Raw genomic sequence first — 17,500 nt, 5'->3', positions numbered from 1 at the left:
TAAAGTGACGTCAATATCACCAGATATCAAGCAAATAGTGACCGATGGGAGATGCCACTTTTCACATTAAGTGAGTACCAAGCCTGTCGTTATTGTATTTAATAACCTAATTGTATTTTGTATATTTTGAATGAATGGCTTATGGCTCATTGTACTATTATCCCTAATAGCGCGTTTGCTCTGTCGTTTTAGGAGCATAGGCCTACCACCACTTTGCGCCGATTTTGTTGTCAATGTTTTTCAGAAAATTAAACAGAATTTGCTTTGTTACTGTTCATATGTGTGTTGCAGTCACATACGTAAACATTACGTTTGAATGATTTAATGAGCTGATGTTATTTTTTTCAAACCACACACCGCATGTCGTCTATTTCAGCACTACGCGTTGTCCACCTGCTTATGATTCACTATGAGGGGTTCAGCGTCAGTGCGCTTCGGTGCACCCCGCTGCCTGATTGTCTGTCCCTGTGTCATTCACTCTCAACATGGATAAAAGTACAATAAGCATTATTCAGGTGGAGGTCGATTCTCTATTCGGACATTATAGGCGCTGTATGTGGGACTGTCGGTCCGATATTGTAAAAAGAAGAAAAAAGTGGATTCTCAAAATAATCTGCTGGGCCAAATATTATTGGTGACGGGCCAGCAATGGCCCACGGGCCGCCTATTGCCGACCCCTGCTGTATACCATAACCACAGGATGTGAAAATAGCAACGGTGTCTGTTTCAATACCGTCAGAAAAACAACAACTGCTGATCGTTTCTGCAACGTTTGCAGGAAAAGTGGTATACAAATAAAAAGATATTATTACTATTATTATTATTAGCGAGTGCAAAGATATAACATTTGTTTTACTCGCAGGGTCAAATGACCCCCCTCCATGGCTGTTCTAGTGTTAACCATGTGACCTGTCTCCCCCCCCCCCTCTCCTCTGACCATGTGACAGATCTGGGCCAACTACGAGGAGAAGCCGGTGGAGGAGGTGGTCTATGTGACGGAGGAGAAGGAGCGTGTGCCCACCTACAAAGCCGTCTACGTCACGGAGATCACAGACCTCATGCACTTCTACACCCAGGACGTGGAGACAGGTGTGTGTGTGTGTGTGTGTGTGTGTGTGGGTGTGCTGGAGAATATGGAAGATGGTGTCGAATTAGTGTGTGTGTGAGTTTGGCACAAGTATAACTGTCAGTTTGTGTGTGTGTGTGTGTGTGTGTGTGTGTGTGTGTGTGTGTGTGTGTGTGTGTGGGTGTGCATGTGTGGGTGTGCATGTGTGTGTGTGTGTTAAATGAGAGAGGAAGATAAGACTTGTATGGCCTGCCTTTATGGGCAGTTTGCCTGGCAGCCCCTCTGCCTCCTCCCCCCTTCTCCCCCCCTCCGTCTGTGTCCCCCCTCTGTCTACGTCCTCCCCCCCCCCCCCCCCCTTCGCTGACGGAGAGAGAACGTTCCGCTTGTTTTTGCTACTGAACGACAGGAATAAATCACAGCTTCTCCTCCTGTCACTCCCCACGGAGGAGAAACCTAACAGTCCCAGGTGTCTGTGCATGGCTGCCTCCTCTGTCAGGCCTCACCCCCACCACAAAGCATTGTGGGTAAGTGTGTGTGGGAGGAGAGAGGGTCATGGTATACTCTAACAGCTTAACAGGGAGGTGAAACTCCCCACCCCCCCCTTTCTCTGCTGCTGGACTAATGGGTGTGTGGGTGGGTGGGTGGGTGGGTGGGTGGGTGTGTGTGTGTGTGTGGTGTGTGTGTGTTTGCATGCGTGCGTATGTCTGTACAATGATCCGTCCTTCTCCCTATGGAGTTTCAAGTTTCCAGTTTTATTGTGATGTCACATTACAAGTTTAAGAGTAAAATTCTTAGACTTTGTTTCCTGACATCGCAGCACAAGACAATAAGGCATCAAGTCGACATAAAAAAGTGACAATAGTACAGGACAAGTGACAAATAAGACAGGGTACAATTAGCAGTACCAGATAGTAAATCAATAGATAGTTGAAGTAGAATGTCATGACTATTGCACTCGGTGGCTGTGGGTGTGAGAGGTAGTGTTGAGTAAAGTGACTGTGAGCTTAAGGTTCAGATGGGCTGTGCTCGGGGATGATAGACAATTTCCTATCTAGGCTTTTAGGCTTGTTTATGAGCTTGGGGGCCCTTCCATCAGTGTCGCTAAAGGAAAATCCAGGCTTATTTTTTTATAAGTCTCCCAAAACTGATTATAAAATAATCCTGGATTTTCCTTAAATGACGTTGATGGAATGCCCCCCTGCAAGCTGAGCGTTAGCGTCTGAGGTTCCGGAAGAGGCTTCGTCTTTTGGACTGCATCGGTTCAAACACACTGTGGTTGGGGTGGCTGGGGTCTTTGATGACCCTCCAGGCTTTGCTGACACAGGTGGACTACAGGTGTGTGTGTGTGTCTGTGTGTCTGTGTGTCTGTGTGTGTCTCTCTGTCTGTGTGTGTCTCTCTGTGTGTGTATGTTTGTGTGTGCGTGTGTGTGTCTGTCTGTGTATGTGTTGGGCTGAAGCAGGGCTATGGCCAGCCACCCACGTAATCACCCCTGGCCTCTGCCACCCCCCTCCCCCAGGACAAAGGGACCACCCCCCCCCCACCCCCCCCAGAATAATGTCCATTCATCCACGTCGCAGCATAAAGCATCGACCTGCAGTCCTTCCTGCTGAAGGAAACACACTTTTTTGGGGGTGAAAAAGGAAAGTTCCGGTAGTCCTGTTTAGTGAAAGCTCGCCGTTGTCGTCATTGCGCGGGGGGGCGTAGGCGCCTGGCCCTGGGGGGGGTGTGTCTGGACGTGACGGCGTCGGAAACCAACCGTTTGGCGGGTTATGCCCCGGCCCTGTCTGAAACACACGCCTGTGTGTGAGTGTGTGTGTATTAGGGCTGCACGATTTGGGGAAAAAATCGAATTGCGATTATTTGGACAGATATCGCGATTGCGATTAATTTGCGATTATTATTTTTTTAAATAGCAAAAAAAAAAAAAAAAAAAAAAAAAAAGTAGTTTTTGTAAAGTGTGGCCATATCTCCGGCTAGGTCGTATCAACGTGCAGTTTGTTTGTACGTCTTCAGGGGACTTAGAGGCTCCCTCCTCTAGCACCCCCACAGCCCGAGCTACGAGTGAAAGAACTAAACTTACATTGGGTTGCTTTAAAGTTGGGTTGCTTTAAAATCAAGTTTGGAAAAGGGCAGGTACTTTCAAAAAATACTTGGCAGGTGATTGGATGAATCTGTCTATCACCTATTTTCAGAGAGCATTACCACATGATACCATCAAACTATTAACTGCTCTAATTCTAATGCAAGGATGAGAACTTAAAAGATATGAATTGTATATATGATAACCTCATCTCATCTAGACAGGTGGCTACTTTCTAAGATGATCCAGCTATTAAAATGATAATTTGGGGATACACTGTGACTATAACTGAAAGGACCACATCTAGATGACTCGGTCAACAGTCGAACTGATGAATGATAGAATGGTGGTCTCTGACTATGGAGCACAGACACACGTCACCTTGACTTAGGAATCTGTGACATACTTCAGCCCAAGGCTAGGCTAGGCTAACCTCTGCGTCTTTAAAGCCGGCTGGTATGAACGAATGGTATGAGGTTATGCATACAGGACACATTCATGTTTGACAACAGAACAGTTAACTTCCATGTATCCATAAGCCTGCTATACTATATAAACACCAACCCGCAGGTTGCTGAGACTGTCAACTCTGTGTCTGTACTTTAACGCCGGGTTAGCACGAGTAGCTAAGCTAAGCTACCGTCTCGAAGACTACAAGTTAGCTAAGCTAAGTTTAAGGCTGGACTAACAGCACCGACATGCACTTGGCTGGTACAGTTAGTATAGTGAAATTGTACACTTACCTGTCGCAATTATAACATACTAACGTTTATCATACGTCCAGTAAGCCATGTGGTGTCTAATTGTCTCCGTTACGTTAGCCCAAAGTCTCATAATAATTGGACTGACTTTCGTGACACAACCTATGCCTGCGTTCGTAAATTCGCTCTGAGAGCGCCGGGTTCAAAGTCATAAAGAGACCAAGTAATTTGATTGGACAAGAGGCATTCCATGAGTGCTGATCAAATTTCCAAAAGAGGTTTTAATCTCAATGTGACTTCCTGGTCAAATAAAGGTAAAAAAAAAAAAAAAAAAAAAAAAAAAAAAAAAAAAAATCGCAGGCAAATCGCAGGCTTTGCGATTAGCTAATCGCATAATTTCAAATCGCGATTTCGATTTAAAATCGATTAATCGTGCAGCCCTAGTGTGTGTGTGTGTGTGCGTCCGTCCACAGCAGCAGAAGGACCGGCGGTTATTGAATGTGATTGGAGGAGGTGATTGAGTGTGTGTGTGTGTGTGTGGCCCCTGTGTGGGGTTACTAGACGTGGGCTGACTTGACCCAGACACTGAGGACAAAAGCGCAGGGGTTAATGACTTGTTAACTTACACCCACACACACACACACGCACACACACACGCACGCTCGCTCTCCTGTGCTGGTTCAATCGTTTATTTTCTTGCTTCTTTTTGGTTTGCTTACTTCCGTTTCACACACTGATATACTATATACTGTATGTACATGTACCGTGTCTCTTATTGTGTGTGAGTGTGTGTGTGTGTGTGTGTGTGTGTGCGTGTGGCGTAATTATGTGGAAGGGGGGGTCTTTCTTCCCACCCCCCCGTTCCAGTTGCGGTCGAGTTTGCCACGGCCGTGAAATTGACTTTCGTCGTCACTTAATTCGTCTTAATGCGATAATTAATTAGTTTGCGTTTCATTTAGAGCCAATCTGAGTCCAGCGTAGCCACCAGTGTGACAATCCCATCAGGTTGAAGAAGCGTGAGGAAGTGGAGGCTCCACCCACATAACACCCCCCCCCAACACACACACACACACACACACACACACACACACGCACGCACGCGTGTGCCACCAGTGTGACAATCCCATCAGGTTGAAGAAGCGTGAGGAAGTTGAGGCTCCACCCACATAACACCCCCCCATCCCCTCCCCCCACACACACAAACACACACACACACACGCGTCCCCTAACCACGTGTTCGAGCGTGCTCCAAAGAGATTTTCTCCTTCTCCCATTCCCCCCCCCCCCCCCCCCCCCCCATGGGTGGGAATGATGTCAAACCAATGTGCCATGTTCTACCAGTGATTACATTGGGCTTTCGGTTGTGATTGACAGGAGTGCGCATGCAGCACCGGTACAGCGAGGGTGAAATTGTGTTGGTTACACACCCCATCACTGTTCATAAAGTCAGACACCGACTGAAGGAAGTGGAAGTGGTGAGAGGAGTTACTTTCAGACACATTCAACGTGGCTTTCATGCAGTTGGGAAAAACATAATCTTGTTTAAAGAAAAACCAACAGAAAACTGCAGATGGATGTCGGGGGAGGTTCCCCAGCAGTCAGTTTTAGTCCAGGGCCTTTTAAGATGTTTCTCTCGGTTTTTTAAAAGACACGATTTCAGATGAACCAGCAATGTTTGAGTTCCTTTTTTTGAGGTTTTTAATTGGCCGATGTTTTCCCGCAGAGAGTTGTCTGCTCATTAGGAAAACAGGATTGCTATTTCCAGCGTGAAAGCAAAAAAGTGACCACCATCATCCCCTGCCTTTCCTCCTCTCTCTCTCTCTCTCTCTCTCTCTCTCTCTCTCTCTCTCTCTCTCTCTCTCTCTCTCTCTCTCTCTCTCTCTCTCTCTCTCTCTCTCTCTCCCTCCCCACACCTCTCTCTCCCCACACCTCTCTCTCCTTCTCTAGCTCCCCTCTCTCTCTACCTTCCTCTCCCCGTGTCTCTCTTAAAGCTACATTAAGCAGCCCAAGCTCCTTGAAGAGCACTTCAAAGCGGAGGCCCTGTAATTTCGTACAAGCCAGCCGCTTTGCTATTTCATTACCAGTTCCCCCCCCCCCCCCTCATCATCTGAAAATGTCTGACATTGCATCAGGGTTTAGTCTTATAAATACTTTGAAGATTGTTTTTTGATAATAACATCGCTTTTTATGTCTCGGTTAAATTCACCCTTAAATGCTCCGACACCAAATTGCCTTCTGTTGAGATCCCTGCAGGCTTGTCAGGGGTGTGTTAAAATGAACAGGTTTTTTGCCCTCATCAGCGTGAAATGCACCTTTAAAAAAAAAAAAGCAGGATCACCTTCAGACATATATAGCACCAATGCTGTGCTGCACCATTATGTAAATTCCACATAAGATGCTGTGAAGTCATTCACCCCTTCCAGGCTGTCCTGCTCCTGTCCAGTTCCATACTCACCTGCGATTCAGAGAAGAAGCGGAGAATCCACCTGTGAACGCACAGATACAATAGACAGACATCTACCCTGCAGAGGTTATGACCTTGTCCTCCCATCTTACCTGCCCATTCCTCCCCCTACACTCTCTCTCTCTCTCTCTCTCTCTCTCTCTCTCTCTCTCTCTCTCTCTCTCTCTCTCTCTCTCTCTCTCTCTCTCTCTGTCTCTCTCTCTCTCCCCTTTTCTCTTGGAAGCTACAGTAGCCTTATCCCTTTTTATTATGGCTCAGAGGTCGAAGTTCAAGCGTTCAAGTTTTTTTAGCAGCCGTCGTCCAGAAGAACACCTGCCTGTGGAAGACTCCTGGACTGACCTTGAGCAGACTGGCTTTACCCCACCGAGTGGCTAATTACACAGGAGGGCTGTTATGGCTGTTTAAGGACCCCTACGTACACACACACACACACACACACACACACATTCAAGTAACCCTGGATGTGACTCAAGCCAGGCTGTGTGTAGATCTGCAACGCTGCATGGCTGTGTGTAGATCTGCAACGCGGTCCAACTCAAACACGACCAACGACAGGACGCTATTAAAGGACTGGGCCGAGGAGGGCGATCAAGATAGCAAAACTTAAAGCAGCTGTTCCCTGTGTTTCACTGTCATCCCTTCATTTAAAAGCATTAACGGGGGGGGGCTGGGATCTGTAATTGTTTGACTAAATTAATAATAGCCATTGATTATTTGAAGAATAGAAACTATCCTCACGAGCTCGGTTTAACTCTTGAACCCGACCAGAATCCGACATCTAAGCCCTGCTGCTTCGTGATGCGTCTTAACGCTCCGTTAACAGAGTGGAGATCAAAAAGCATCACCCCTCCTCCTCCGCCCACCCCCGCCTTTCATTCAGTCTCCTGAGGCTATGTGTAATTACTCTCAGAGGGGAACCTGCATAGATATGTAACCTTGGACACACTGAAAGACAGAGGGCACTTTAGGCGGGATGCGGAAAAAAGCGACAGTCTGTTCAGTCAGGCAGTGTGGAGTTTTTCTTCAGTGTCGGAACGAAAACATTTGGCACGACTCGTCGCTATGATTGGTTGGTTTCCCCTAAATGAGATTAGAGAGAGGAGAACATTTTCATATTCCGAGCGTGTTATTGGTAAAAACCTAAAACTCGTCTCCCTAGAAACTTCGCTTCCTGAAATAGAGGCGTCTGGTCCCGTCTGGCTACACGGTCGACTCTGCCGCCGTGACTAAAGGCGATGCTACGAAGGGTGGTCATGGTAACCATGTGGGTGGCGGTCAAGTCTCCAGTCTCCAGTCAGATCCAGATGTCCCTCCGCCCACCGCCCAGAAACCTGAACATGAACCTGTCCAAAGTGGTTAGCTTAGCATCACCAGTGTAGATTGTGCCAGCCTGTGGGCCTGTTTTATACCATATAACCTTAGCTTAGCATCATCAGTGGACATGATAGGGGGACAGCCAGAATGCTGAGATCAGCTTGGTCGGTCCTGCGTCGGGTCCTGCCAATGCTTAGTCAGGAGGAGCAACCCTGGCAGTTGGTTCCCAGACTACCTTTCGTATCGCCGTGGCGATCAGCCTCAGCCTCCCCCTGGCACCGGACCCCGGGGGTTGTCATCCCATCCGCTGGGCCAGGTAGCCCCCCCACCCACCCCCCCCCTAAGCCTCAGCTCTCCAGCCAGGCAGCCAGCGAGCTGGCAGCTGAACAGAGCCCTAATGAGTGGAGTGGTTCCCCCCACCCCTCCAACCAGGTGCCACTCTGTCCACATTATTCACACACTACCTTTTACGCCCCGCAGCTGTCTCTCAACTAATGATGCTGGACCGACCGAGGCCCCCCCCTTGTCTTTCTCTCTCTCTCTCTCTCTTTCTGTTCACCTCTTTCTCTCTCTCTCTTTCTGTTCACCTCTTTCTCTCTCTCTCTCTCTCTTTCTGTTCACCTCTTTCTCTCGTTCTCTTTCTGTTCACCTCTTTCTCTCTCTTTCTCTCTCTCTCTTTCTGTTCACCTCTTTCTCTCTCTCACACACACACACACTTTCCATGTCTCGCACTTTCTTTCTTTCTTTCTCAATCTCTTTTTCTGTCTTTTTTTTTTTTTTTTTAAGACCCAGTCAGTCGCCCCACTTCATCAGAGTCGGGCCACCCCGTAGTGATCCTAACGGGTCACAGCACTCCTCCACCCCCCCCTACTAACCCTCCTTTTCTCCCCTCTCTCTCTTTCTTCTTTCCCTTTTTTTGGAGCAGTAAATGGAAGGCCTCATAACACAGGCCACACAAGTGTTAGCATTTGCTAGTATTGATTTGGATAAGAGGACATGAGCGTTACCATTCTCTATCGATTCGTTCTAACCAGGCTTTTTTTTTCCAGGCAGCTCGTCTGGACGTGTGCTGAGGGGTAATGGGAACAGACAGAACGGTTCAGAAAGCTCCGTGCTCTTGAGTCCGGTGGCCCTTCTTTCATGTTCTAGAACCTTGTGGCCCTTCTTTCATGTTCTAGAACCTTGTGGCCCTTCTTTCATGTTCTAGAACCTTGTGGCACTTTTTCTTTCACGTCTTTCATGTCGACCTTTCTGGAAGGCATTTACTTTTTTTATTTTGGGGGGTTTCCCGGTTTTGTTGAGGACAAGAGACCTCCTCCCGGCAAGTTCAGTTTTCGTTATCCGGTTGTTTCCGGGTCCAAAGTTGGCTGAGGCGCTCTCTTCGAAATGCCTCAGTAATAATAATAATTCATTATATTTGTATAGCGCTTTTCCGAGGATCAAAGACGCTGACAAATATGGGAAGAAACGGGAAAGTGCTGTGTCCCTTGTTGTATGAATAGATCCGAGTCTAAAAAAACGATTGAACTGTCATTCTACCGCTGTAGTACACTGGTACTATGGTGCAGGGAATTTCTGGTTTGGACCCGGAAATTGCTAAACGTCACGTTTGACGTCAGACTTAACAACCGAATTGGTTACGACTTTCTCCTCATCTCCACTGTCTTGTCCCTGTTTGTCTCGCCTGGGTTAGTTCAGTTCGTGCTGTGGCGTGCTGCATTCACCTCCGCTGCCGTGCAGACAGCCAGACAGACGGGGGCAGTGGCCCTTCTCTGGCCACGGAAGACCAGCATGCAAAGTAAAAAAACAAACTAAAGTAGGAAGTAGCAGACACTGCTGTTTTTTCCACTGCAGCAGAGATGCAATATTTAGAGGTCAGACCCTCCTGGTGATCTCTACCTCACCGTGAAGGCATTCATTATTGAACCGGAGACGGAACTTAAGTTTGAAAGGTCAGCACACCTGTTCTGCAAGGTACAGCTGGGGGTTTTTTGTGTTTTGTTTTTTTTACGGGACGTGCGTCCCCGAACCGAATGGCCTCCCCCCCCCCGGGTCTTAGGGCTCCTGTGTTTGCTGGGATATCAACCCTCAGTAGCGCTCTGTTCATCTGTTCAGAGGCAAGCCGCTATCACGAACAAGAAACTCCTCCAAACCGCCAGATAACCCCAAACCCCAAACTCACCACAGCACACAGGGGGCTCTTGGGTATATTTGGAACTCTTTGCAATCAAAACAGTAAACAGTGCATTAGCCTCACTCGACAAGGTCTGATGGGAAAGAGAGACAGGGATGGAGAGAGAGAGGGTTGGGGAGAGAGAGAGAGATAGAGGGAGGGAGAGAGCGAGAGACAGAGAGAGAGAGAGAGGAAGGAAGAGAAGGAGAGAGAAAAGCCACAGATGCCGCCTGTTTTTTTTTTTTTCGCCGATCGCTTTCCAATTACAGAAACAGTAATTTGGTGGCAGGGCCCCTACTGCTGGGGAAGGGAAGCAGCGCTGTGTGTGTGTGTGTGTGTGTGTGTGTGTGTGTGTGTGTGTCGCTCCTCCACGGGCAGAGAGTGGTGTTAGTCAAGCTCAGTGATCTTTTCCCTTTTTTTTTACGGTGTCCTCCGACACTCTCTCCACAACTGCTGCTTGCTCAGGAAGGGGAGTCAACTGTTCTCCATGAAGCGATTTAATCTTCCCCACATTTGTGTCTTTCTGTCTCTGGCTAATGTAAAAGGGAGGAGGAGGAGGAGGTGCTTGTGTTTATGTGTTGACGCAGTGCTTGGAAGTACTTTCGGGCCATGGGGTGAGGAGGGGGAGGAGGAGGAGCAGCAGCAGGAGGAGGGGGGGGAGGAGGAGGAGGTGAAGGAGGGGGAGGAGGGGGAGGAGGAGAAGGAGGAGGAGGTGCTTGTGTTTATGTGTTGACGCAGTGCTTGGAAGTACTTTAACCCAGCCGCCCCCTGTCCCCCGTCCTGTTCCCCCCCCATCACCCCCCTAGAGGATAAAGCCTGTCCAAACCTCATGAATATTTAATAGGCTGAACCGGCAGGTGAGGTAACACACGTCTCTGTGCCCTGGCCCCCGGTGTCGGAACCAAATCCGCAATACACACATTTACAATACACACATTTACATTACACACATTTACGTTACATTTACATGTTTGGCATTTAGCAGACGCCTTTATCCAAAGCGACTTTACAACAAATACATTTGTCTAAGTAAGTGAATCATCAACACACACACACACACACACACACACGCAGACAACTACGTAAGGTCAACAGACACCAGCTGTATCTCTAAAAACAGATCTGATAAAGATTAAGTGAATTTCCTCCAGTAGTAAACATGCTCTTTTTGGTGCTTGTTATTAGTTTTTTATGACGCATCTCCCTCGACATTTTCTCCTTTTCAAACGCTTCATCTCCCGTTTACAATATTTAGCATATCAACATGTTTCTTCTTTCTGTCTGTTCTCTCCTCCTGATCACGTCGGCCGTGTGCTCCAGTGGTACTTCAACGCGCCACGCTCCGTCTGTGAATTCTTAATTTCTGAACCGATGCGAGAATAACGGAATAACGCCTCGGGCCTGTGTGTGGTACTCTGGTCAGCGATGTATGATGATTTACTTGTGTTTCATTGGAATGGCTTTGGATAAACCGCTAAATAGGATTCTACACGGCCCGGGGCTGCGCGGAGAGAGGACTCCTCATGATTCACTGTTTTCATTGCCCTTTGTTTCCCTGCTGCTAGTGTGCCACGCCACGGCGAAAACGCGATCATAATCGAGCCGAATATAATTTCGCTCTTTCTTTCTTTTTTTTTCTTTTTTTAAGTCTGATCGCTGCCTCTTTCGTGCAGGGCATTTTTGTGAATGTAATTACATATGATTTACAAACAGCTGCAGCCATAATGGTGCATAAACAAATTACAGTAGAGGGAGGGAGAGAGAGAGAGAGGGAGAGAGGAAGAGAGGGAGAGGGAGTGAGAGAGGGGGAGAGAGGGAGAGGGGGAGAGAGAGTGAGAGAGAGAGAGAGAGAGAGGGAGAGAGAGAGGGAGAGAGGGAGAGAGAGAGGGAGATAGAGGGAGAGGGAGGGAGAGGGAGAGAGAGGGAGAGGGAGGGAGAGGGAGAGAGAGAGAGAGGGAGAGGGAGGGAGGGAGGGAAGGAGGGAGAGAGAGAGAGAGAGAGAGAGAGAGAGAGAGAGAGAGAGAGAGAGAGAGAGAGAGAGAGAGAGAGAACCGACACAGCAGTCTAACTCTTTGGATCAGTGCATTGGCTCAGTGAGACACCAAAACACTCGACCACTCTGGAGACCCATTACCACCTGACGCAGCGGCGCCCGAGCCCCTCCGATCCGTCTCTCTTCAGAACCGACGTGGAGCCGCTCTCTCTCTCCCCTCCACCGGAGTGGCGGGATATTATCCCGAGCTGACTTGTCTCTGCCAGGATGAAATGGTTAGAACCCTCCGGAACGCTGCTCCGCTGAGGCGCGCCGGGCACCCGTCCGTCTTTAGGCGTCGGTCTTAACGTACGCCCGTTATTTCTACGTCCTCACACCGTGACGACGTGTCGGTTGGGTTTTGACGTCTGCTCCCTTCACGCCCCAAGATCAGTCTGAGCGGTCCAGTGTTGATCCTGTGCGTGCGTGTATCGGGTGCACGCGTGCACGCCTGTGTGCAAGAGGGGGGCGTCTGTGCGGGGGGCGTGCGTGTGTGCAGCCAAGCCCGCGCCGCCCGAGGGAAATCTGCATGCACAGATGATATGTTGATAATAAAGTTCTGACCTACAGCGCGCGTCACCCCTGGGCATAGATGCCTGCACAGCACATTAGAGCCGTTAAACCGGGGGGGGGGGGGGGGGATGATCATTCAGGAGCCAGCATGCCCAGCATATCACAAATATCACACACCCCCAATGCCAAGTGCCATCTCTCACCTGTGTACGCAGCCAGGGGAATGTTACATAATGGAGCGGGGGGCACAAAGGGAGAAAGTGTGTGGGTGTTAAGAAGCTTCAAGTTCACCAGTAAATCAGGATGACACTTTTAAATGTAGGACGTGTGTGTGTGTGTGTGTGTGTGTGTGTGTGTGTGTGTGTGTGTGTGTGTGTGTGTGTGTGTGTGTGTGTGTGTGTGTGTGTGTGTGTGTGTGTGTGTGTGTGTGTGTGTGTGTGTGTGTGTGTGTGTGTAGGTAGCGGGGGTGGATGGATGGATGGATGGATGGAGGAAGGGGTGTGTGTGTGTGTGTGTGTGTGTGTCTCTGTGTGTGTGTGTGTGTGTGTGTGTGTGTGTAGGTAGGGGGGGTGGATGGATGGATGGAAGGTCTGTGTCTCTGTGTCTGTGTGTGTGTGTGCGCTTGTGTGTGTGCACGCATGTGCATGTGCATGCATGTACAGTCAGTGTGTAATATATGTAATGTGAGCTCTCTTAGTGACCTCGCGTCAACATTTCCACCCTAACGACACAAGTCCCTCGTTAGATCAACCGTCACCAAACTCTCTTTGGCTGTAATAGATCACATGACTCCAGATTCTCTCTCACACACACACATAAGTCGACCCCATCCCTAAATCTTCTTTCTTTTTTTGTGTGTGTAAGAGAGTAGTTATGCTAAGTGTAGTTCACATGGCGTGGACATGGGATTTATGGTGGTCTGGGCCGGGTCTGTTTGACCCTACTGTAATTACAGTGGATGTGAAGGTTACCCTCGCTGGTAAATCAGCTCTGGGAGCCCAGCCACCCGTGCAGCTAACTGTCAGCCCGACACTTGGCTACACTAGCTAATGTACCCCCATACCATATGCTTACCATGTTAATACTATAGATAGACACAGTATATATATACATACATAGATATACGACCACAAAGCAGTTTTAGTTGTTTTTTTTTGCAGTTGCATTGAATGTCGTTGGACAGGAGGCCAGAATGGAGGGTTAGTTTTGCTTACTGCACAGGGATCCAAACTCTTGTCAGGAATGGTTGTAGTTTGTGTGTGTGTGTGTGTGTATAGTCTGTGTGTGTGTGTTTGTGTATAATATATGTTGTGTATGTGTGTATAGTCTGTGTGTGTGTGTGCAATCTATGTTGTGTGTGTATAGTCTGTGTGTGTGTGTGCGCGGTGTGTTTGTGTATAATCTATGTTGTGTGTGTGTGTGTGTATAGTCTGTGTGTGTGTGTGTGTGTGTGTGTGTGTGTGTGCGTGCGTGCGTGTGCGTGCGTGCGTGCGGTGTGTTTGTGTATAATCTATGTTGTGTGTGTGTGTGTGTGTGTGTGTGTGTAGTGGGGTGAAGGGTATCCAGGTGTCCAGTCAGCCCAGGTGCTTCCTGTCTGTGGTCCTCTCTGGTAGAGAGATCTGGTATTAATGAGATCTGGTATTAATTAGGTTAATGAAGCGGCTCCATTAAAGTTTCATCCGGCGGTGGAGGACTCCCTCACACGCTTATATATTATTTAACCAGATCCCTCTCTGTGCCCAAAGTGGAGCAAGGACCACAGAGAGAGAGGGGAAACACACACACACACACACACACACACACACACACACACAGAGTCCTGCCTAGGAAGGCACACTCAAACTTTTTTAATTAGATTAATAAATCAAACGAGAGACTGGCGCTGACAGCCACAGCCGCCATGCAACCACGGCAACAGAGGCATCACCAACCGTACCGCCAGGGCGTGTGTGTGTGTGTGTGTGTGTGTTGAGAAGGTGGCGTATTTATCTGCCATGTTTCCCCAACATACACTGCTGCTCCAAAACGCTGAGGAGGGGGAAGTGTGTGTGTGTGTGTGCGTGTGTGTGTGTGTGTGTGTGTGTGTGTGTGTGTGTGTGTGTGTGTGTGTGTGTGCGTGCGTGTGTATACACTCTCTCTCTCTCTCTCTCTCTCTCATACCTTCTTCAGCAGTCAGGATGGCAGTGGGCAGCCAATGATGTGTTTTGGACGCAGCCCCGCCCCCTTTCCCCAGAGTAACCTCCCACCCTCCCACCCTCACCCTCCCACCCTCTCATCCCTCCTCTCCTCTCCACAACCACCACTTAACGAGGCCCTGCTCTACTTTTCCCATCCCTCACCCCCCCCTCCTCCCATCCCCCTCTTCTCCGTACCCCCCCCCCCCCCCCTTAAACCCCCCTGCGGCCCCCCCTGTTTGTACTCCCCTGTTGGGCGTTGACATGGTGCTAATGAAGGGAGCTAGCGTGAGGTGGCTCGCCCTCACTGCCTTCCAAGCCAGATAAACCTGCTGGGAAACAACTCTTTTTTTTATGTTTTTTTTTTTTAATGTTTTTCAATATTTCATGGTTCTTATTATAAACATGAACGCTCTGATGGAGGCGAAAATAAAATAATAGGTGCTCACGGTAACAACCTGGAGCTGTCAGGAGAGAACGAGGGAGGGATGGAGAGGGAGGGAGGGAGGGAGGGATGGAGAGGGAGGGAGGGAGGGATGGAGAGGGAGGGAGGGATGGAGAGAGAGAGGGAGGGATGGAGAGAGAGAGGGAGGGAGGGAGAGAGAGAGAGAGAGAGATGGAGAGAGAGGGATGGATGGAGAGAGAGAGAGAGAGAGAGAGAGACCGAGCGAGAGGAGTGGTAGTATTCATTGTGTACATGACTGTCCCTGCCTTCGAGCTGTTTGTTTGATAATAACATATATTAAGCTGACTCACACACACACACATGTGTACACACACACACACACACACACACACACACACACACACACACCTCCCCTCACTGCTCAGTACCATTACTCCCGCTCTCTCTCTCTCTCTCTCTCCCTTCCTCTCTCTCTCTCTCTCCCTCTCCCTCCCTCTCTCCCCCTCCCCCCCTCTCTCCCCCTCCCCCCCCCTCTCCCTCCCTCTCCCTCCCTCTCTCCCCCTCCCCCCCTCTCTCTCCCTCCCCCCCTCTTTCTCCCTCCCTCCCTCTTCCTCTCTCTCTCTGTCTGTTGACTGATTAGTGTTTTGTGGTTCTCCGTCCACCATTGTGTGTTTAGTGGCCGAGGCGTCACATGGGTGATATATCCGCCCCCCTCCCCCGCCCACGCCCCCCCCCCGCCATGCTGACTGGAGGGTCATTGGAGTTGTGATTGAGTCAAGAGTGTGGCTGTGTTACATTACCCACGGCCCCCCTATTTACACCCAAGGGGAAATCAATGGAAATGGGTTGTCAACAAATCACCATGTAATTTCACATGGGAGGCACTTTCGCTAAACTCGCTGGTGGGGTTTCTCACACACACACACACACACACACACACACACACACACACACATACACACACATACACACACACACACCCCAGAGCCATCAGCTCTGATCGGTGCCCAATTGTTACTGCTGGGAGCAAATCACTGTGCTGGTTATTGCTGCCTGCGAGACTCCCACAGTCTTATCTTATTTCTCAAACTCGGGGAGAGATTATCGACAGTCCCATTTTCCCTCGAATCTCCTCACACGACAGTTCTTCTCCCGTAACAATAACGGGCTTGACGGCTCCATCGTCAGGGGGCGGGGGGGGCGAGAATCTCACGCGTCCAGATGGGTTTTTGCTTTCTTTCTTTTGACGTGTCTCTCTCCTCTGGTGTGTCGGAACGGGGAGCGGTCGCTAAGTAGTAGCTAGCGAGCATTCTGCGTAGTGTACGGGGTCGTGTATGGTGCGCGGTGGACTCAAACTAGTGGCCATGTTGGAAGAGAGTTGTGTGTGTGTGTGTGGGTGTGCGGATCCGTCTATCTATGCCTAAGCCACATGGTCGACCTGATGTGCACCGAATGTTAATGTTAGATACATTTAGCCAACAATGCTAATCTCCTTCGTTCTCCTTCTCATCCTCCCTCTCTCCCTCAGGCGCCCAGCTGGAGAACCTGATGGAGACCATGCGGGCGGAGATCGCCGCCCAGCCCCCCGTGGAGGGTTCCTACGCCGCCCGCCGAGGGGACTACTGCATCGCCAAGTTCGCCGACGGAGAATGGTACGTAGCCACGGCAACCCGCCAGTCCCCTAAACGGATCAGATCTAGGATCAGATTTTACCCTCCTCAAATCCTAGCGTCGACCATCGGGAGGAAACAACCCAACAACTGACCTTAGGTCAGGGCTGAGGGTTCCTCACGGCGGGTGGTTGTCGACAAGCCTCTAACTTGTAGAGTGAGGAATCAGGCGAGGGGCGGCTGTGGTGCAGGAGGTAGAGTCTCCGTCTAATGATCGCAAGGTCTGCAGATCAGCGGTTCGAGCCCCGGCTGGCCACATGTCGAAGTGTCCTTGGGCAAGACACTGAACCCCCAAATTGCTCCCAGTGAGCGGGCCAGCGCCTTGCATGGCAGCTTGCCGCCATTGGTGTGTGTGTGAATGGTTGAATGAGAGGCCGTTGTAAAGCGCTTTGGAGCAGCAAAAAAGGCGCTATATAAGTGCAGTCCATTTACCATTTAGAGTGAGGAATCAGGTTTAAATCTGTTTTAAAGTACTGTCACGTACTTACGTTTCATCTAGTTTAGCATGGAACCAATGGAGTATGATTTTAACAGAGACCTGAGCAGTTAAAAAAATCGCTTCGTCTTTTTTTTTTTTTTTGTCTGTTATAAAAGTCTATTAAAGACAAATCCAAGAGATTGGCAGAATCGGTTTGGCCCAGGGCAACGTTCTGGACCGGGGGGGGGGTTCGACCTTTCTCCCCTGTGATCCCACCTTGTCTCTCTCTCTACTTCCTACTGTCTGGGAAGAAAAAAGAAGAAGGAAGAATTGTACTGGAGGTTTAATTATGTTTTCAAGTCTGTGGAAGACAGGGGTTGTCAGGAGGACTCGCCCGTATCGGGACCTCTGTTTCTCGGGGAGGACGGAGGGATGAAACAGATCCGAATGTTGAACAGCCAACCTAGTCCCGCCTGCCTTACCTTTCA

The 17,500-nt window shown here is 49.3% G+C and overlaps 1 protein-coding gene across 1 annotated transcript in view; it reads left to right on the top strand.

The window, feature by feature from the left end:
* LOC308163685 (staphylococcal nuclease domain-containing protein 1-like) overlaps positions 1-17,500 on the top strand; it is a 55,533-nt gene that overhangs the window by 25,474 nt on the left and 12,559 nt on the right. The window contains exons 2-3 of the mRNA XM_080537866.1: positions 948-1,089; positions 16,453-16,576. Of these exons, the coding sequence (XP_080393992.1) occupies positions 948-1,089; positions 16,453-16,576 (266 nt within the window). The remainder of the gene's footprint in view (positions 1-947; positions 1,090-16,452; positions 16,577-17,500) is intronic.

Source organism: Nansenia antarctica (genome assembly GCF_963989245.1).
Source record: "Nansenia antarctica genome assembly, chromosome: 8".
Taxonomy (NCBI): Eukaryota; Metazoa; Chordata; class Actinopteri; order Argentiniformes; family Microstomatidae; genus Nansenia; species Nansenia antarctica.
Note: the sequence above shows the minus strand (reverse complement) of the source record. Positions and strands in the feature narration are given on the sequence as shown.